At 54.8% G+C, this 19961-nt stretch overlaps 2 protein-coding genes across 6 annotated transcripts in view; one reads left to right on the top strand and one right to left on the bottom strand.

The window, feature by feature from the left end:
- The window catches only part of STARD9 (StAR related lipid transfer domain containing 9), a 98609-nt gene extending 95070 nt beyond the window's left edge, over nt 1-3539 (top strand). For all 3 annotated transcript variants that reach the window (XM_058665981.1, XM_058665980.1, XM_058665982.1), the window contains 7 exons: nt 630-732; nt 892-1016; nt 1244-1308; nt 1589-1791; nt 1972-2051; nt 2257-2415; nt 2922-3539. In XM_058665981.1, the coding sequence (XP_058521964.1) occupies nt 630-732; nt 892-1016; nt 1244-1308; nt 1589-1791; nt 1972-2051; nt 2257-2415; nt 2922-3023 (837 nt within the window). In that variant the 3' untranslated portion in view covers nt 3024-3539. The remainder of the gene's footprint in view (nt 1-629; nt 733-891; nt 1017-1243; nt 1309-1588; nt 1792-1971; nt 2052-2256; nt 2416-2921) is intronic.
- A 2142-nt stretch (nt 3540-5681) lies between these two features.
- On the bottom strand, nt 5682-18684 carry CDAN1 (codanin 1). 3 transcript variants are annotated; one of them, XM_058665992.1, is made up of 28 exons: nt 18557-18684; nt 17863-18347; nt 17470-17676; nt 17111-17280; nt 16726-16839; nt 16567-16645; nt 16122-16242; nt 15904-16013; nt 15381-15470; nt 14764-14839; nt 14149-14354; nt 13795-13915; nt 13168-13314; nt 12853-13019; nt 12514-12601; nt 12253-12342; nt 12051-12105; nt 11778-11911; nt 11599-11702; nt 11240-11398; nt 10890-10953; nt 10670-10748; nt 10349-10497; nt 9049-9156; nt 8868-8931; nt 8571-8752; nt 8314-8421; nt 5682-6677 (listed from the first exon to the last, which is right to left on the bottom strand). In XM_058665992.1, the coding sequence occupies exons 1-28, from the start codon at nt 18644-18646 to the stop codon at nt 6552-6554; spliced, it is 3693 nt and encodes a 1230-aa protein (XP_058521975.1). In that variant the 5' UTR covers nt 18647-18684; the 3' UTR covers nt 5682-6551. The 3 variants fall into 3 exon arrangements, 2 of the variants coding, with proteins under 2 accessions (XP_058521975.1, XP_058521976.1); XM_058665993.1 differs by having other exon boundaries at nt 17470-17673; XR_009245614.1 differs by lacking the exons at nt 5682-6677; nt 8314-8421; nt 8571-8752 and having other exon boundaries at nt 8913-8931; nt 10396-10497.
- Between the last annotated feature and the right edge of the window lie 1277 nt (nt 18685-19961).

Here is a 19961-nt window from a genome sequence, read left to right as displayed (position 1 = left end):
GACATAAGACACGTTTGTGTGCTTACATGCTTACCAGAAAGGTCCAATTAGGAGGGAGAGATGGAGAGACGATCAGGAGTGACGGTTCCCAGAGGCGGGGGCTGGGGAGGGAGGGCTGTCCGCTTACCCTTTTCTCCCTCAGAGCAGCTGAGGGTCAGGAAGTGATGCCGGGGGTGTAGGTGATTGTTCCATGCGCCCACATGTCACCAGATGCTGAGAAGGTGCAGTGACCGTCCTACAGACCCCAACAGGGCCTGAGGCAGGGTCCATGGAGTGGCTGCTTTTACTCACAGCAAGCCGTCTTCCTGCTGCCAGTGGTGCCAAGGAGCCTCACCCTCTGACACCCAGGGTGGCAGGCTGGCAAGGGCACTTAGTGCCCCCATGCCTGTTGTGTCCTGTGGGAGCTCTTCTCACAAGCTCCCTTCAAGCCTGTGGTTCTGGAGGGCCAGGGCAGGTCGTGCAGGGGCTGATTCCTGGCACACTGACCAGCATCCTGCCTCCCTGTGATCTTAGAGAAGACACAACCAGCCAAGCTGTCATCCCAGATGCCAGTGGAAGCTGTTCAGAGTTCTGCACCTGCTTTGTGGTTTAGTCCTGAGCCTTCACTCATTGAGAATCCTGTCTTGCAGGGGGACATAAACTTGTCTGATTCCAGAGACATCTGGCTGGAAAATGGGCGGGGGCGTTCTGCCCAGAGGAGCAGCCACGCGTATCTGGCCCGATCTGCCTACAGTGAGTGATGGCCAAATGTGTCATGAGTCCCTGTCTGATCTGGGGTGGGACGCTTGCCAGATCTTAGGGAGTCCTAGGCCTGTGACTATTAGCCCCATGTCTGTCCCTGCTTTGCTGTCACAAGGCCCTGGGGCCTCAGTGCCTGCCTGTCTCTTGTAGGGCGCCGACCTTCCCAGAGCAGTTGCTGCTGTTCTCCAACCAGCCTCTCCGTCCCAGCGACCTGCTTCTCCTCCTCCTCCTACCAGGATCTGGCCAAGCGCGTCGTGGACACCTCTATGGCGGATGTAACTGTTCCTATGCATCCCACCATTGCTTTAACCAGATGCAGGCAGGGGTGGGGGTAGAGCATGGAGGGGGACAGCTGAGGCAGGAGGAAAAGAGCCAGACAGATGGGGGCCAGTGAAGTTTCGGGGCATCTTTGGGCACTTTCCATGTTGAGAACAAGGAACTCTGCTAGCGCTGGCCAGACTGCCTCAGCCAGGAGCCGCATTTGTGCCCACTGTGTCCCCAGGTAATGGCTGCTTGCTCAGATAACCTGCACAACCTCTTCAGCCGCCAGGCAGCAGCTGGCTGGAAGTGAGTTCACCTGCAGCACCTTGGTTCTCATTTGGGTTCCCTTCCCTCCCCTCCTCCACTTTTTAAAAAACAATTTTATCCTTGATGCTGTTTACATAGTTGAGAAGGATGCATGCCCATGTAGACCACCAATTAGGGTGGGGAAAATGGATGAGACAATTGTTTCCAAGCTCCTTTAGTCTTCCTATATCTCCTAAACTCCTCTTCCTTCAGGCCCTGCATCTCCCTGGCATCTGTGGAGCTGCATTCTCATCTCCCCTTACCCTCCTGTCTTTCTCAGCTACCATGGCGAGGAGCAGGAGGTGCAGCTTTACTACAAGGTGTTTTCTTCTACTCGACATGGCTTCTTAGGGGCAGGTGTGGTGCCACAGCCAGTGTCACATGTGTGGGCAGCTGTGAGTGACCCCACGCTGTGGCCCCTGTTTCATAAGCCCATCCAGACAGCAAGGCTGCATCAGCGGGTGACCAACAGCATCAGCCTGGGTAAGCCCAGATAAGGCAGGCTTGCTGGCGTTGTCTGGATCCTGCTCTGCCCAGGGCATGCTGGTGGGGCAGGTTTGCTCATCCTGGGTCTAGCAGGGTGTGGATTTATGGGCGTTGGGGTGGGAGCAGCTGCTGGGCCGGGAAGTTTGCCACTGACTCGCCCTCCTCCCTGCCCTGCAGTGTACTTGGTGTGCAACACTACCACGTGTGTGCTGAAGCAGCCACGGGACTTCTGTTGTGTCTGTGTGGAAGCCAAAGAGGTGCTTGCCCTGGTGGTGGGAAAGTTGTAGGGGAAGAATTGGGCACAGGAATTGAATATTGGGAGAAACAACCAGCGGCTGACAGGTTCTCTGGGTGGGTGGAGGGCAAATTGGGGATGGGCCCAGTGCTGTGTCCCACCATAGCACATGGGACCCACTTCCTGTGCTGTCGTTGGTGGCAGGACTCATGTATGTCTGTCCCCAGGGAACCCTGTATATCATGGCAGCTCAGTCTGTGTATGACAGAACCATGCCAAGACCCAGCAAAAACATGGTCCGAGGAGAAATCCTACCCAGTGCCTGGATCCTGCAGCCTGCCGTTGTGGAAGGAAAGGGCATCACCAGAGTCGTCTACTTGGCCCAGGTGAGACACTCCTTGTAGCCAACTTCCCCACTCGCCCTTTGACTATCCCCGCAGACTGTTCAGCTGGCCAGCATCCGTAAGCCCTTTGGCAGGTCCTTTGGCCTGAGGATTCAAGATCCAAGGGTGTTTCTTGGGCTCACAGTAAGGTTGCTCAGGCTTCTCTAAACCTGCCCTTATCAAGGGCCTAGTGACCCCATTTTGAGGCTAATCCCAGGATCCTCTGAAGACAGGTCAGTGCAAAGTAAAAGGAAAAAAACAAAACAAAACAACTTGTCAGGATGACTGGCCAGGCTGAGCAGTCCCCTCTCAGCCCTGACTTGAACTTTGTCAGTGGGCGCTGAGAGCTGACGCTTCCAAGTGAACGGCAGGACCCAGGACCTGTAAACCACAAGCCAGTAGTCTGAGATGCCTTTTCCCTTACCACAGCTCAGAGTAGCTATCGGGCCAAAGTGAACCCTGACACTCTCATATCAGTCTACGCCATCAACTTTTTCCTCTGTTTCCAGGTAGAACTTGGTGCTCCGGGCTTCCCCCCTCAGCTGCTGAGCTCCTTTATCAAACAGCAGCCACTGGTCATAGCCAGACTGGCTTCCTTCCTTGGCAGTTAGCATCTCTCCGTCAAGATGGTGCTGCTGAGACGCAGGCCCAGGGTGCTCCAGAGATGCTGTGGCTGCCCACCCTACTTTGTATACCCTGATGTGAGCACTGAGGCACACGGCTGGGGCTGACTGGGCAGACAGGCCAGGACTGCTGGCAAAACCCAGCTTGTGCTTGGTCATAGCTGGTTCTGCTGCAGACCAAGCTTTGACCCTGGCTGTGTGAGGTGATTGAAGCTCAACTCACCTTCTGGATTCTCGCCTTTATTTTCTGTCTGCAAGACTCCGTGACCAGCGGCAGGCTCTGCTCCAAGACCAGGAGGGTGCACAGGCAGTAGAGCACAGAGTGAAGAACTCTGGCAAGGGGCTTCCTCTGGACAGTCCAGCTCTCAGGCTAGCAGCAAAGTCAGCGGCCACTGGCCAAGCCTCTGCTCCGGATCTGCCTCCCACATCCTGATCCTCTGGGATGGAGCGTCAAGAAAACCCCAAAACAGACTAATGGGTTAAAAAATAACTGCACAAACCAGACCACTGATTCAGAATTTCTTCTCCCTTTTGATTTTTGCAAATTGTCTTTTTTTCATTATTTTCCCAGCTCTTCCTTTTGCCCCCAGGAGGGGACATTTGGGTTTGTGTCAGTCAGTAGTCCCAAGGGCTCAGAACTCGGGGTCACTGTGGAAATAGTAACAGCAGGTTTGAGAGGTCAGGGGCAGGGGTGGGGGTGAGCTCTTTGGGGACTGGGTGAGGCAGCAGCTGCTGGTGGCTGATAAGGCAGGAGGAATTTGGTATTATTCCTCTTTGAAGAGAAAGGGAGGGTAACTCCTTGAGGAGACAACTGGTTGGAGCTGTGCTTACTGCTCCAAGCTCCACCTACTCCTGGTGAGACAGAGTGGGTTGCGTTTTGCTAAATCTTAGTCCGCTGTCTGTATGCTCCTGGGAAGTGTGAGAGGTGGGAGTGACCCATGTTTAGTTCTTGTGTCAGGACTCTTTCATTAGCAATTGAAAGAATGTTTTAAAAGTAAATTTCTGGACACTGCAGCAAAACTTTACTTTTCTGTTTTCAGGGTAGTTTTTTACTCTTACCTCATTTATATATTATTGAGTGAAGATTTTAAAAATGTTTTTAAACCTTTAATACTTTCCTGATTGCTTTTTTTTTAAGTTGACACCCTTACTTTTATTGTATAAATCTCTTACTATAGATCAAAAAGTCAGAATACCTGTGAATTAAAGTCCTGTGTGTATTTCAACAGTGGAGATTATCTTGGGACAGACTTACACGTGTCACTAGAGCATGGCAGTTTAGCTCTCGAGTTCATGGTCCGGTTTCAGGCTCCTGTATTCGATTGACATGGATGCTTTGCAGTCCTCGACAACCAGATTAGTTTAGAACTTTAATCCAAATATGAACAGAAGGGGGCATTCCAGCAGTCACTGTCATCCTTAGCAGTGGCTACAGTGCTATGGATGGTTTTCTCTCACCTGGCAGACAAGTCATACACCAGCTAAAACGGTGAGTAACTTTGGCCCTCTGAATCTGCAGGCTCTGTGATAGAAAATATTTTGTAGGAGGTGGGAAGAAAAGGGCAAACCACAGGTGTGGTGCTTAGGACAACTGCATCACAGAATGCAGTGCCCAGGTTTGGGGCCGCTCTGCTCTCCCTGTTAATGTGCAGCCTAGGAGGCAACAAGTGATGGCTTACGCAATGGACCCTGCTACCTCCTTGGGAGACCTAGGTGGGCTGAATTCATGGCTCAGGTTGTTGCAGGCATTTGGGAAGAGCACCAACAGGTGAAACCTTACCCTGTGTTTCTCTGCCATTCAAAAAAAAAAAAAAAAAATACTCACCATATAATATAGTGTTAACAGCTATACATGGCATTTACATTTTCTTAATCTATATGTAATTGAGAGGATGGAGATAAGTGACTGTACAGATGGATAAAGTAAAATCAGACTTTGGTTTAGGTGGGTTGTACTCAATTTTAGCCTGCGTCTGAATCACAGAGACTGTTATACCCCAGGCTGGGCCTACCCCACATTTCCGACTCAGCAGATGTGGAAAGGCACCCGACACAGTAACTCCCGGGCCACCGCTCTGAGGACCACTGTACAGCCCCGATCCACCGTGCAGGCTGGTGAGTTGGTGCTGCATTTGCTGCCTGTCTGAGCCACAGAGTAGCCTTTAAGGGTTCAACAGGCTGCAGGAAATCTCCGTTGTGGTAAACATGTTTAATTTCAAAGTTATTTTCCAAGAACTTGGTTTCAAAGTAGGAAACGAACAGTCAAACCTGGGTATGGCCCAGCCTTTCACCCCAGTACCTGCAGGCTCTCCTGAAACTTGCCAGGTAGCTAACAGCCTGCAGCTTGCTGAGCAAACGCTGTGATGTAGCCATACTGAACGCTGCTCTCTGTCCTAAAGAGAAAGCATTTGTTAACATCATTTAGACTCCTAGGTATTAAATTGGATTTAAAGGACAGAGAAAAGCCTTTGAAAATTGCTTTCTGCATTGATGCATGTTCTCAGCTTTGTTGCAGTACATGCCTGTAGGCACAGTGCGTTAATTCTGCTTGGGTCTTCAAGCGGCTATAAATTTTTCCTTAATAAAGGCACTCTGTTCCTAAACTGCCTAATTCTGATATTGCTTAAAGTTTTCAAAGTTATGCTTTCTTAGAATCAGTGGTTCACTTGTACAGAAGCAGTCTTGAAAACAAGTAGAATGTTTTGTTCTGAGACAAGTTGTGAATCACCCCCGCTCTGACAAGAGCTGTCAATATTATGGGTGATAAATTAAAAGATCTGCTTCAGGGACCTGAAGGGTAAGGGAACTGTAAGGCTGGCAACTCAAAGCTCACATGAGACCTCACAGCCTTCCAAAGGGAAGAAGGTTTAAATAACTAGACATCAGCCCTTGTGAAAGCAAACAGCTTATATTTTAAAAACTGTTTTGTCCCTTGCCTGATCCCTGGATGGAGTCAGGGCCTGTACAGTGATGACCTGCTCAGAGGCAGAAGACCAAGGGATGAAGCCAGGTTTCAGCCAGGCAGGCCCTACCTTATCTGTTGTGCATTTTTAAGCTCCTGGTTCCTGTGATAGGAAAATGGAGATTTCTAAATCCATGCTTCAACTTTGAGTTACACAGCAGTCTTTTGCTGCTTTCATGATCCAGAAGCAGACTGTGAGAGATGCTGATGTTGCAGCCAGTGAGGTTTGAAGCTCGTGCTGGCAAGCCCTCTCATGTTCAGCTACTGTGCATCCATGTGATGAACGCCTACTTTTCTGCTCTAGGACTGGAGTCTCTAGGCTCTTCCAACACCATCTTGGATCACACGGCCTCTAGGATTCGGATGGAGGGCTTGCCATTCGTTGATGGAGTGCCATGAAGCCCTTCATGTCTGAGCAGGAGGTCTGTCCCAGATTCAGCTCCTCACACCGCAGTGAGGATCCACAGTGGGCTCCTGGCTTCTTTCCTCTTGAGGCACAGGTGGGCAGGGCGTCAGGGTTCCAATGAGATGCCCGGCAGGGCTACTTCCCAGCCCTAGCTCTGGGCCAGCACAGTCCCCCGGTTTGGCTGCACCAACTCACACGCTCGTAGCTGGGGCTCTGGCAAATGGGGCTCAGTTAGAAACAGATTAAATAGGGTCGCTAATTCTTCAGAGAAGTCCTGGAACAAGAAAAAAATACTTTGAGAAGGTGAATCCTTCTGGACAGCTCCACTTTCCCAGCGCTGTGGCCTAGTGGCTAAAGTCCTCGCCTTGGGTGCCCCAGGATCCCATATGGGCGCCAGTTCTAATCCTGCCAGCTCCACTTCCCATCCAGCTCCCTGCTTGTGGCCTGGGAAAGCAGTCGAGGACATTCCAAAGTCTTGGGACCCTGCACCCACGTGGGAGACCCGGAGGAGATTCCTGGTTCCCGACTTCGGATTGGCACAGCACCGGCCGATGCACTCACTTGGGGAGTGAAACATCGGACGGAAGATCTTCCTCTCTGTCTCTCCTCCTCTCTGTATATCTGACTTTGCAATAAAATAAATAAATCTTTAAAAAAAAATTTTTTTTCATTTGAAAGGCAAATTCACAGAGAAAAGGAGACAGAGGATCTTCCTTCCACTGGTTCATTTCCCCAATGGATGCAACAGCCAGAGCTGAGCTGATGTGAAGCCAGGAGTTTCTTCTAGGGGCCCAAGGACTTAAACCATTCTCCGTTGCTTTCCCAGCCATAAGCAGGGAGCTGGATCAAAAGTGGAACAGCCGGGACATGAACAGGTGCCATCGAGGATGATGGTGCTGCATTGTGACGATTAGCCTGCTGAGCTGCTGTGCTGTTCCCTGCTCCACTTCTGATCCAATAACCTGCTAATGCAACTGGAGAGAGCAGGGCAGGATAGCCTACTTGGGGCCCCTGCACCTACTGATACCTGGAAGAAGCTCCTGGTTCCGGTTTGGTCCAGACTCAGTGATCATGGCTAATGTGGGGAGTGAACCAGCAGTTTGAAGACCTGTTTGTAACACCAATAAATTTTTTTTTTTCTAAAGTCAGATAAGCAGGAAGATCCTCCATCTGTTGATTCACTACCCAAGCAGCTGCAACAGCTGGAACTGTGCCGATCCAAAGCCTGGAGCCTCTTCTGAGTCTCCCACACGGGTGCAGGGTCCCAAGGCTTTGGGCCATCATCTACTGCTTTCCCAGACCATGGGAACTAGCAGGGAAGTGGAACAGCCAGGATATGAACCAGTGCCCATATGGAATCCCAGCGCATACAAAGCGAGGACTTTAACACTAGGCTACCATGCCAGGCCCTCAATAAAATCTTAAACCATCAGTCCCCAAAATCAAATCCCAGTTAACAACTTGGGGAACAGCAACTTGGTTGTGCTGTTTCTTCTGACCTGCTCTGTGCAATGAAATCAGGATCCCAAACTCCCTACGCTTGGTTCTTGGGAAAGCTTGAGTTACCACAGGGACAGTAAGTGCATGTTATTCCATCTTGCAATTATTAGTGCCATTTTATGAATGAGGAAAGTAAGATCGCTTAGTCTAAAATGCATACTTTAATGGCTTTGAGCAGAGATTAAAAGCCAGCACTCACTGTGCCACGCTGCCTACCTCTCCACTGACACTCCCTAATAAGGAATAACTATGGTGAAGAAACTGCAGAGTTGAAAAAGCTTCTGCCTCCAAATAAACTTACTTTAATTACACTTTTCCATGGACTTTCTAAAATTCCCTTATAGTTACTCAGCCGAAGGAGGCCAACACCTGTTCTCCCTTGATGTAAGAGGGAGATGCGGGCTCCTTACCCCTGGCCATTGGGCATCATGAAGGCTGTCCAAGCAGGCTTCTATCTCTGTCCGGCACATCAGACCCCTCTCCACCAGCTCCCGTAGCAAGAAAAGCAGCAGATCCCACTGCAAAATAGTAATCCGCAGGTCACTTCAGCTTGGAACAGGAAAGGAGAAATACAAAAACATAAACCAGGAAATGGCATGTGGGTGGTGGGCATTAAAAAGGGGATTGTACGCGCCAAAAAGCCTCCCGTCCTTTATCTCAGACTTACCTCCCTTGGCCTGGTGTCTGCCAAAAGCCCCACATTTCTGGGGCTCAGCAGTAGCCGCAGGGGTACTGGCCCCTGGAAGTCGTCCTTCCACAGGCAGAGCAGCATGTGCAGAAGCCGCCGGGCCTGCCCTCTCTCCAGCCTGTGCTGTGCCAGCGGCCCTAGGATGGGGATTTTATCTGCAACTACAAGAAGAGGGCATAGTTGAGCTGTGAGAAAATGGAGTGGAGGAAGGTGCTTCTAATCTTAGTCAACACTAGGCTGTGGGCAACCGGCACAAGTGATTGAGAAAACAACTACCAAGAAGGGAAGCCAGCTCTACCGAGCACTTTGCCAGATGCTGCTCAGCAGGTGGGCACAGGAACTGTGGGAAAAAGAGGGAGACCCAAGAATTAGCAGTGTCCTTGCTCCTACTGGGACTAGCCCTGAAGCAGCCAGCGTGGCTCTGGATAAGAATGCACAGGCACACCTTCTTTCTTACCTGGCGGCACCGCAGGGTCTGGCCCAGTTGGCCTAGGAGCTGTTCCAGATGGTCTGGGGAAACGCCCTCCTCAGGGTCCCGGGGCCCCACAGCCAGTGAGAGCACATCCTGTGGGGGCCAGAGGATCCAGGAGGGGTGGAGCTCAGCAGTGAGGAAGGCGAAGGGAAAGGACACGCACCCCAGGTGGTGAGGTAGCTGGGTCACAGCACGTCGGGAGAAGCAACCACACAGATAACCAACAACCAGTGCAGGCAGAGGGGCTGCAGGTCAGCTGAGGGACAGTGTTCTCCTTGGGACAAAACTACCTACCAACTTCTAGAGGCATCTGATTCCTACAGCATGAAGGCAAGTGTCCTGTCAGATACAGTTCTAATGTTTTACATTTTGAATGAACTTTCAATTATTTGAAAGGCAAAGATTTTCCACCTGCTGGCTCACTGCCAAATGGCCAGAACTCCCTTTATTCTCCACTAGAGTGGCAGGGAGCCACCTACTTGAGCTACAAGCTGCTGCCTCCCAGGGCACATGCTGGCAGGAAGCTGGATTGTGAGCATCTACCCTAAATTTTAATAATTCCTATCCCTTCCACCTTTTAGAAGAGTTCAGTTTCCATATGCAAGTCCTGTGTACACTGAGAACCAGCATCTGTGGTTACAAGCCTTATGCTCTCTCCTGTACGTAATCACTTCTTAGTACTTGTTTTACATTTTAATTTGCAGCCTAGGGCTGGAGGGTGTTTATTCTACACTTTGAGCCATAAGGTCTCTGTCCCAACTACTCACCTCTGCTGTTGTAGTGCAAAAACAGCCACCCACAATTCATACAAGTAGTTGTATTCCAATAAAACTACAACTACAAAAACAAGTAGGGGGCACAATCTGGCCCACAGCTGACCCTGACTCTGCTGCAGACAGGATCTGTTTTTTTCAAACCAAGAGAATTAAGGAGGTTAACAAGCATCTCCTCCCATTTAGGAGGGCATACCTGGGGGACGACTCTGTGGGAACCGTCCCACTCCTGGTCCTGTAAGCACCTGTGTGACAGGCTCCTAGTCCAGACTTACCTACCCTGGCCTGTTCAGGTGATGAACCAGCGTCCGAAAGTAACACCCAGGAGAACCAAGCGATTCCAGTTTCTCCCTGCCTGCCTACCTAATCCCACTAAGTGATGAGGTGGGGACTAGCCAGGTAACACAGAAAGCTCCTACATAGAAACACCGGCGTTGATGCGAGAATGAAAGAAACCAGGAACAGCAGGGATGGGGAGGAGGGTAGCCAAAGGGAGGAGGGGAGCTGTGTACTTTGATCTCGGAGATGAGGTGGGAGGGGAGGGGAGCGTGGTGCTCACAGGCGTGGGAGCAGCCCCTCTGCTCCCCCCGGGCAGCTGGCTCAGGACCCTGGGCTCGAAGCATGCGACTCACGGCAGCTTTCACCTCCCGCCTAATCAACGCTGTGGGGCAGAGGAGAGGAGAAGGGGTCAGGAAGCACCTTCAGGGGCTCACCAGGCCACCCATGCCTGTCACTGTTTTCAGCTCGCTGTGTCCCCATGTTCCAAGTACCATGAGTCCCTGTCTAAGAAAGAGACAAAAACCTGGTCTGTCCATCCAGTGTGGGGACCTCACCTGTGATGTTGGCTGACAACCAAGTGCAGGCTTTCTCGATGGCCAACCCCACAGCAATGTTCTCTGCACTGCTCAGCACCTGTGCAATGGAAGACGGCAGGCTCAGGAGCCGAGGGAGGGATCGGGCTTGCCCACGCATCCTCCATCCAGCGGCTTCACACCCACACAGGCCAGCTCCAGCACTACTGTGCACCTGCTGACCCCAGAGCCCCCTACATACAGCTGCTGGGGTCTCCTCAGGAAGCAGTGCCCGCACGGCCCCGGGGCTCTTCCTCTGGCAGAACCTGTGAGGAGACAGATGAGCCTCAGCAGCATGGAGGGACTAACCCAGCTCAGCGCAGGGCAGGCCCAGCACCGCACTCCTGCCTGACCTAATGCTGCAGAAAGAGGCCCAAGCAGCAGCCCTCCCGAGCCACAGAAATATCACAGCCCAGGTTCAAAACCCGCAGAGGAGCAAGGGGAAGAATCAGGAGAGGAGATGGAGTCGCAGGTGTCAGTGTACAACAGGAAAGGGCAAGATGGGAAAGCGAAGAGGCCCAAGGAGGTGACAGTCCAAACAGGAGTTCTTACTCCCGCCCCTGGGTCAGTGCCTGGGCCCCATGTGGGCACAGCTGGGAACACAAGATCTCCACCATCTGGGCTGCATCACCCCCTTCCTGGCCCTGTGCCACCAGCTGATCCTTGAGAAGCGTCTCAGCTTGTCGTACCAGATCTGCTACCAGTGTGGCCCTGCAGCAGGACAAAAAAGGTTGGAGGGGTGAATTACAGAGGCAGCAAATTCAAGGTTTCCCAAATTTCCTCCAACCATATCAGCAGTTGTGGCCTTGCCCTGCTCCCCACCCCTTCCGGCTGACTTTCCTCGTTGGGTAGCAGGGTGCTAAAGGTTAAAAATGGTAAGGGCAGGATCAGGACCCTGGCCGCACTCTCACTTGATGTGTTTAACGCAGTTTGAGCCGATCCTCTCTGCCACAAACTCCACAGTCCTACGCAGGGAGGGCGGCTGGTTGTGGAAAAAGGCCTGGGCGAGCTGTGCCTGCGGGGCCAGGGTAGCCACATGATGAGGGTCTCCTTCTGCCTCCCCCACCCTCTGCCCTCTGCTCAGTCTTACCTGCAGCCCCTGGCTACTCTGGAGAGGCTGGGCTCCCAGCCCCGTGGTGGTGGTGGGGGTGATCTTCCTGATGAAACCTCCACTCCGCCCACTGCTGCCTGAAACCCACAGTGCGAGCAGTTTCCGGAGTTCTCCTGCAGCAAGAACATCTAATTTCTTAGTTCCAGAAAAATCCTTCCTCCCCCCAGCAGCTAGGACTTTAAGTATGTGTGGAGTAAAGACCCCACAACAGAGGCCGTGTTAGGGAGGCAGACTAAGGTGTGGGACACTCACCGATGTAGGGGCAGCAGGTGTAGAGGAGCTGCTGATCCACCACGGGTGCACTGTCCTGGGGGAGAACAGGCCGGCGTAGGCAGGCAGCCTCCCTTCCTCCCCAGCGGGCCCAGAAGCAGACACAAGGGTTAAGCCCTCCCTGATGCGCTCCACCTGGGCCTTCCTGGCTGGCCCAGGATGATGGCTAAAACCCCATACTCACCAAGCCATATTCTGAGGACACTGTGTCCACCTGAAAGGCATCTGGCTGGCCCTCTTCTGAAAAGAACAAGTCCTCGGGGAGGGTGGGGATCTGGTGGGAGAGGAGGCTGTCAGAACCGCAGGCAGCACTCCAGCACATGTCCCCCCTGAAGGCTGCCAAGTTCAATGCAACCTTCCTCTGAGCCGCCAACATGCCCATCCCGTGTTTGGGCCTCTGCCTTATTCAGGTTTCCTTCCAATCCTCAGCCCCACCTCTGCCCACCTGGAAAAGCCAGCCCAGGACGGCAAGCAGCAGCAGTTTGTTGAGGAAGCACATGTCCCCTACACGCTCCTGTGCCAAGACCAAGCTCCTGTAGGGACATGAGAACATGCATGAGCAGGGGCCAGGAAAGGGGCAGGGTAAACAGCAGGTGTAGCTGCAAGGAGGTTCCCGACAGCAGACCTCAAGAGGGACTGCTCCCAGGGGGCAGCTGGCATCTTTCTGCGCTCCCCTCTACATCTCTCTGCCAGCGGGGAGAGCACACAGCAGGCACGGTCTGCTCACATATCGTGCCCACAGTGCACACACCCTGCTCGCCAGCCGCAGCTCTTCTCCCCTCACCGATGCAGGTGCAGCAGGAGACTGAAGATGCTCCGGTAGTAGTCCAGCAAGGGGACGATGTGGTCAGCGAAGGACAGGAACTCCACCAGCCAGGGCACTGTGAGCACAGCCCGGCGGGCCCGCAGCCCCTGCCACAGCAATGTTCGCACATCTAGGACTGGTGGGACCTGGGGAAGGCAGGGCTGGTCAGTGGGCAGGCTCCTGGGGGGGTTGGGTAACCCCTGCTGCCCTGCCAGGATTCCAGAATAGCCCAGGCAGTGTCCAAGCCTTCCCAGTCCTCCCAGATCCCTCCACCAGGATCTCCCACACCCTCACCTGGCTCCTCAGGGCCAGAATAGAGTCCTGAAGTTCACGGGTTGGGGGTGGTTCAGGCCCACGGTATGGCAGAAAGGCCACAAACCCCAGGAATTTGGCTAAAAGTCTCAGGCTCAGTAGCACCACAGCAAATTGTCTCCGTTCCCCCTGTACACAGCAAAGGGAAAAGGTCTCCACCCAAGGCTTCTTGAATGATCCCACACCTGCTTTCAAGAGTTCCTGGAGGGCCCAGCACGATAGCATAATGGTTAAGGTCCTCGCCTTTAACGTGCCCCAGGATCCCATACGGGCGCTGGTTCTAATCCTGGCAGCTCCACTTCCCATCCAGCTCCCTGCTTGTGGCCTAGGAAGGCAGTCGAGGATGACCCAAAGCCTTGGGACCCTGCACCCGCGTGGGAGACCCGGAAGAGCTCCTGGCTCCTGGCTTCAGACCGGTGCAGCACCAGCTGTTGCGGCTCACTTGGGGAGTGAATCATTGGACGGAAGGTCTTCCTCTCTGTCTCTCCTCCTCTCTGTACATCTGCCTTTCCAATAACAATAAATAAATCTTTAAAAAAAAAAAAAAAAAGAGTTCCTGGAGCACAATCTCCCACGTTGTTGCTTTCTGCCTTCGTTCTGCTTCCTCACCTGCCAGTCGACATCTGCCTCCCCATCCTCATCACTGGGCTCGTGTGGAGGCAGGGGGAGGCTGTTGAGCTCCCGGATCGTCAAGCTTAGACTGTCCATGAGATGCTGATTAAATTGGAAGCTGCAGGGGAAAGAAGGGCAGAAAAGAACAAAAAAGGCAGTGGAACAGGTGCAGGCAAAACCAGCACGGAGAGCAACCCCAATAGGAAGGGTAGCAGGGCAGGTGGGCAGGCTGGGATGCAGCAAGCCCCTGAGGCAGGGGACAATGGAAAGTGGCATGGAGTCAGAGTGAGGGGGCTCCGGGGAGAGGGAGCAGGGAGAGGGGAGAGAGGGAGGGGAGAGGGCCCTGCTAACCTGCTGGCACTCAGGATGAAGTCTCTGAAGAAGCCTTGACAACCAGGGAAGGTGGGGGGTGGACAGGGCCCCCCACTGCTCTGAGGGGCCACAAGCCGCTCCTGAAGGCGCCTCAAACGCCCCAGCTTGTCTGCTCCCAGCATACTCAGCACATCTGGGGTTTCGCCCAAGACAGTGCCCCCAGCTCCATCTGGGCTCTGACACATCTGGGCAGGGGGAGGAAGGAAACCAAGAACCATTGTGTGCGAGATCCAGGCTGAGTGGAATAAGGCAAGGAAAGTGACTGTCTACAAAAGGACAGCTTTGTGGTGCCTCAGGGCCTGCTGTGAGGAAGGGCTGTCATCAGTGCTGGAGAGGGAGAGACTGCCTGGGGTTCCTGGATTGTGATGTGGAACCAGGGCTCTTCCCACCACAGCACACCTCAAGGAGAAGGGGTTGTGGGGGCCGGAACAGGTCCTCCCACCCAAGTCACAACTGCCACCCAGGAAGCAGGACCCCCATCCACCCGAGCCCAGGACCTGTGCCTGTCTTCCCTGTCCCAAAGTGCCAGCTGTTGCTTATGCCCGTCTACGCTACCTAGTGTTCACTGGAGAGTGACCTCCTGCAGGGCATTACCTGGAGAAGCTGTTTTTGGAAAAGTCGAACAAAGTGGCTATGGCTGCAGGCCGCAGAGAGCTGACCCATCATGGCTCTGAGGAATGAGAGACACAGGAGTGGACAGGGAGGAGCTGAAAACAGGCCAGCCCGGGTTGTTCAGCAGACACGCACACAGACCTGTGCCACGTGGGCCTGCCCCTGCTTACAGGCAAGGAAAAGGACACTGCCCTCGGCACCTGGGTCTGTGAGGCTAGAGACACACAGATCCAGTGAGCTACCCACAGATCTGTAGCCATCACTGAGGCCAGTGAGTGTCCTGATTGCACCAACATGCATTCTATAAGGCAACCCACCCACCCAGGCCAATTGCCAGAGATTCAAACTAGACGGTGGAGACAACAGAGGCTCAAGGGGACTGCCCAGCAATCTGGGCCAAAACAAGCAGCCTGGATCACAAGCTCTGTTCCTCCCTGGTGCCTGCCATTGGACAACAAGCAAGGGGTCCTGCAGAGTCAAGCACCTCCCAAGCAGTGGTGGGGAGCATGGCTCTGGGCCAGAAGGGAGGACTGAAAGCCTCCTGCCATCAGCTACCCACACTGGCAGGAAAGACAAAGTGACCAGCAGCGAGCACCTACCTGATCCTGGTACCCAAGCCCTTCTCAAAATCCCAGCCGGGCTCCTCATGGTGATCCTCCCACTCTCGAAGCACCTCATAAAACACGTCCCTGACACACACAAAGAATTCCCAGTCAGCTAGGGCATGGCTGCCACCAACCCCTCCCCACGTGTCTGCCCTTGCTTGGAAGACTGGGGATAGGACGATGTCCAACCGCCTACAAAGTCACCTAGGGGATGCCAGCTAAGATGCTGCATGGCACACCATGGGCTTATGCACTTAGGTGTACACTGAAAGGGAATCCTGTCCAGGAACTCTGGGATAAAAGCCCTGTGAAGGTCTGGCTGAGTTCAGGGATCCCACGGGAATTCCAAGTCCACAGGAACACAACAGAGTGACCACAGTGAGTGTGGAAGGGCTGGGAAGAGCTTGGTGATACTGACCCCCTGGTCACTGCCAAACCCCCAGGTTGTGAAGACAACTGCTTATCCCAGGGAAAGCACTACCTTGTTCCCTCCCCAGAAACTCCCCTTTCTCGTCACCTCTGCTTTTTAAACGTATGAAAGGCTCGGTCACTGGAGAAGTTGGCACGATTGTCAGTTTCTGGTTGAAAAGAGACAGCCTGGGCCGAGGGCAGCGTCACCAGAGACACCTGAAACATGGAATGACGAGGGGTCACACTCACAGCTGTCCCCACAGGCTGCATGGAAACTGACAAGGGGTGGAACAGGCTGCTGGACATCTGACTGGGGGTCACTACCTTAGCAACACTGCCCTCATAGGCGGCCCGGAGGCGGCCTTGCAGAGCTGGGGAGAAGCACAGCAGCCGCTCGTTCTCCGCCAGCAGCTTCAAGGTCCCTTTATCCAGGCAGCAGAGGACCCTGTGGGGACAGGAGCACACACGACTGAGGTGGGGGGACAGCCTGCCTATGCAGCACGCAGGGCAGAGCTGGAAGCTGTGAACTCAAACACCTACACAGGGTCACAGGGCAAGGACTAAAGATGCTGGAGGTGAACGGGAGGGAGACTGCACAAAAGAAGTCAGAGAGCAGGACAGACAGACAGAAGGGCCAGCCACCAGGACCACACTGCTCCACTGGATGCTTCCAGGGACTACAGAATCTTCACACAAAGGCTACTGACAGGAAAAGGACTAGGGCCGGTGCACCTGTGTCGAAGTGGCCAATCGGACAGACGACACTTACGGAAACTGATGCTCCAACACTTGCACTGCAAAGAAGACGCAGTCATGGACGCTCTGGAAGAGGGGGCTCTCCAGGGGCTCTGGACAGACAGTACACGCTGTCAGTCACGGTGCACCCATCTCTAGAGTCCTGTCCCCCAGGGGAAGTCTTCTCACTGACCTAAGACACTTGGGTTTGGTTCAAAATCTCTGTCCTGGGCAGCCACCATTCTCCGGGTGGTGAGGAGCTGAAGGACGAAGAAAAGCTCCAAGAAGAGGTTTGGGACCAGGTTTTCTGGATGCAAAAACAAAACGAAACAAAACAAAAAAACCATAATGGCACTATCCTGGAGCCAAGGCTCAGTTCTGTAACTTTAGCCATTCCCTCAGTCTGCTGTGTTATGAGGGTCTTCAAAAAGCTAAAAATCGCTTACGAAAGAACTTAGTCCATAGCATGGACTATGGCAGGTATGCAGGGTGCATGGATTTCAAAAGCTGCATCGGAACAAACTTATCTTTTAAGCATGAATTTACTGAAGCCCCTCCTAGGGCACCCCCTTCCTCACCAGCAATGCACGAAGAATACACCTGGGCCACCAACTCCAGGCGGCGGTGGGAGGACACTCGGCTGGGGTCAGCGGGCTCATCTGAGAGGCTTCCCAGCCGGCTGGGGAGAGGAGACCCGGATTCTGGGGTGGGACACGTGGGGACAGGTGACTGCTGCAGCTGTTTGGAGCTATGGGGACACAGAGCTGGCATGAGGGTCAGCCTGGCTTTACATACACACACACTCAGGGCAGACAGCCACAGCCCGGGAGAGACAAACCCAGAGTCCCCCGGGGAGGAAGGTCAGTCCTAGGGAAAGGCCCTGCAGGTCCCCACAGGGAGAGCGAAGCGGACACCCCAGCGGGCGGCAAGGCCATACCGCTCCTTCCTGAGCATCTCCCGCTCCTCTTGCAGACTTCTGCACCCCGGGGGAAGGCCAAGGCCCCAAGGGCTAGTGTCCAGGGCTGAGGGTTGGGAACTGGGGACACAGCTGATGGGGGGTGAGGTGAAGCAGGTCTTGGGCTTGGAGAGTGACCGCTCTTGGCTCACCGGAGTTGGGTTGATCCTGCGTGAAGGCTTCGTCCTGCTGAGGGGCAGCCACAGGACTTTCTCAGGCTCTCACCTCGCAGCACCTGCCCTCCCACCCCACCTGACGCGCTCCACGCCGACACCTGTGCCCCTCGCAGGGTCTCCTGGCACCGCCCCCCAGCCTCCTAACCACACTCCAAGGGAGTCACCGACTCCCCCGTCCTGGGCGAGGGCGGATTCTCACCCTGCGGGGCCGGGGGGAACCGAGCCTACGGGAGGGAACTCCTCCAGGTTGCTGAGGTTTGGTGGCTCCCAGAGCGGCAGGCTGGGACTGGCGGCACTGCCAGAGCCCCGCAGCCTCCGGGCCCCGGCCCAGGGCACGCTCTCCCCGCCGACCCCCTCCTCCGGGCCCCCGGGCCCGCGGCTGCCCCGCTCGCGGGCCGGCGCCGGGCCCCGCCTCCTGCCCCGGCGAGCCACCGGGGCCTCGGCCGCGGCGTGCGGGGGCTCCGGCGGGGGGAAGAGCTGGCTGCGCGCCCCGCGGCCGCCCCGCGGCGGACCCCCCGGCCTCCCCGGCAAGGTCGCCGAGGCGCCCGGCGCCTTGGCGGGGGTTGGAGGACCCTGCGGGAGGACACGGCTGCTCTGCTCCCTCAGGAAGTTCAGCAGGAACGGCACGAATTCCTTCCGCAGCGGCCCGAGTGAGCTCAGCACGGCCGCCTCCCCGGGGCTCTCCTGAGGGAGAAAACAGAGGTCGAGGAGCGAGAGGCTCAGCTGCCAGCCCGGGGCTGCGCCCGGCCAGCGGCGCCCATTAGGAGCGCACTCGGCCCGGGCCGGCCTCCAGGAGCGACCCCGGAGAACAGGGACCAGAGAGTGGGGGTCGGCGTCTCCCGCGAGAAGCGCATTCCGGACAGGCCTGAGGGCGAGCCGGCCGGCGCGGTTACCTCAGAACTCTGGGCTCTGTGCGCGAGCCACCGCACGGCCGCCGCGACCGACACCTCTTCCCGCAGCAGCGACTCCAAAACGGCCGCCATCCCGGTCGGGGCGCTCGGGGCCGACTGCGCAGGCGCCGGCGCGCCACGAGCTGCCTGCGAGGGGCGGGGTCTGCAGCGGGCGCGGCCGTTGGGCCTCGGGGGCGGGGCGAGGCGGGGCCTGGGGCGGGGCGAGGCCTGGGGCGGGGCGAGGCGGGGCCTGGGGCGGGTGGGGAGGGGCCTCCGTGGTCTGCACCCCCGGGCCGCCGGGCTGCCCAGGTTCGCCGGGGCTGGAGCGGGGACGAAGGCACTGCGCTGAGGAGAGCCGGGCCAGGGGGAGTGGCCGCAGGTCAAGGTGAACCTTCCAGAGACAGGCCAGCCTCCCTCCTCTGCCCTAAGTACCTTGTTTTTCTGTCAGGAGTTAGCAGTTGGCTAGATGAGGGCGTCACCACCTGCAAGTCTGGACGTTCATCTAGACCCTCCTACCGCTGATCCTGTCTCGAGGCTTGCTCGCCCTGGGGCAGGTGGCCGCAGTGCTGCAAGAGCCTCCTCGGGATCGCTGGCGGACCTCAGTTTAACGTTCTGAACAGTTGCGCTGTCTTTAAGCACTTTCCTGATTAGCACCCGGGGGCGTGAGTTTCTTAGTCTCCTTGGGTCTCTTCGACCTGACAGCGTTTTAGATGTGGCTGCTCAGTGACAGAGAGGGAATCCAAGCTCAGAACAACAACACACACAAAGATAAAAACACTAAACACACAGATAGCGCTAACATTCCAGGTCTAACCGAAGCCTGGAGGCAGTGCCCGAGGCCGGAGCGTCAGGGTTGGGAGAGGTTGTTTGTCGTTGAGAAGAGAACGGGACCTCCAGCCAGAGGGGAGGCAGGAGAACCGTCTCCTCGCGTCCCCAAGCTTGGTCTGCAGCAGGCTGCCTTTTCTAGGTCAGTAATAGCTGTCGGCCTCCACTTGTTCTAGTGACCCACTGTTGCATACAGTAACTTAGTTGAATTAAAAAAAAATAGTTCCCACTTTTTAAAGCCAAACCACCACACAAACAGAACTAGAGTTTGCATGCGGAATGAATATTTTATTACTAGATTATAAAAATAAAATACAAAATAATTTTAAAACAGAACTTAAAACGCTGTACAAAGCTTTAATATGGTACAAATGGGAAAATTAAATAAATAATTACATTTTCTTTATGTACAGATGGCCTATACAAAAGCACTCTGTTTCTGCCAACACTTTGTGTCCTTGGGTGCCTGAGCGAAATTGCAGGAAGGGAGCTGCCCAGAGGGAAAGGGACACCACTTTGGAGGTATTTCAGAGAGCAGCTCTCAGCTCTCTGAGTTCCTGGAGAGAGAAAAGTCCCCTAATTG

Source organism: Ochotona princeps, chromosome 6 (genome assembly GCF_030435755.1).
Source record: "Ochotona princeps isolate mOchPri1 chromosome 6, mOchPri1.hap1, whole genome shotgun sequence".
NCBI lineage: Eukaryota > Metazoa > Chordata > Mammalia > Lagomorpha > Ochotonidae > Ochotona > Ochotona princeps.
The sequence above is the reverse complement of the archived record's forward strand: the minus strand, read 5'-3'. Positions and strand labels throughout refer to the sequence as shown.

What these genes read in the sequence shown, in the direction of transcription:
- CDAN1 (XM_058665992.1), bottom strand. Translation starts at nt 18,646, where the DNA reads ATGGCGGCCGTTTTGGAGTCGCTGCTGCGGGAAGAGGTGTCGGTCGCG. An exon ending in GTTCCCCCCGGCCCCGCAGG is followed by an intron (nt 17,677 to 17,862) that starts GTGAGAATCCGC and finishes GCTGCCCCTCAG; the next exon opens with CAGGACGAAGCCTTCACGCA. An exon ending in CTCCTGCTGCACCTGCATCG is followed by an intron (nt 12,602 to 12,852) that starts GTGAGGGGAGAA and finishes ATGTCCCTACAG; the next exon opens with GAGCTTGGTCTTGGCACAGG.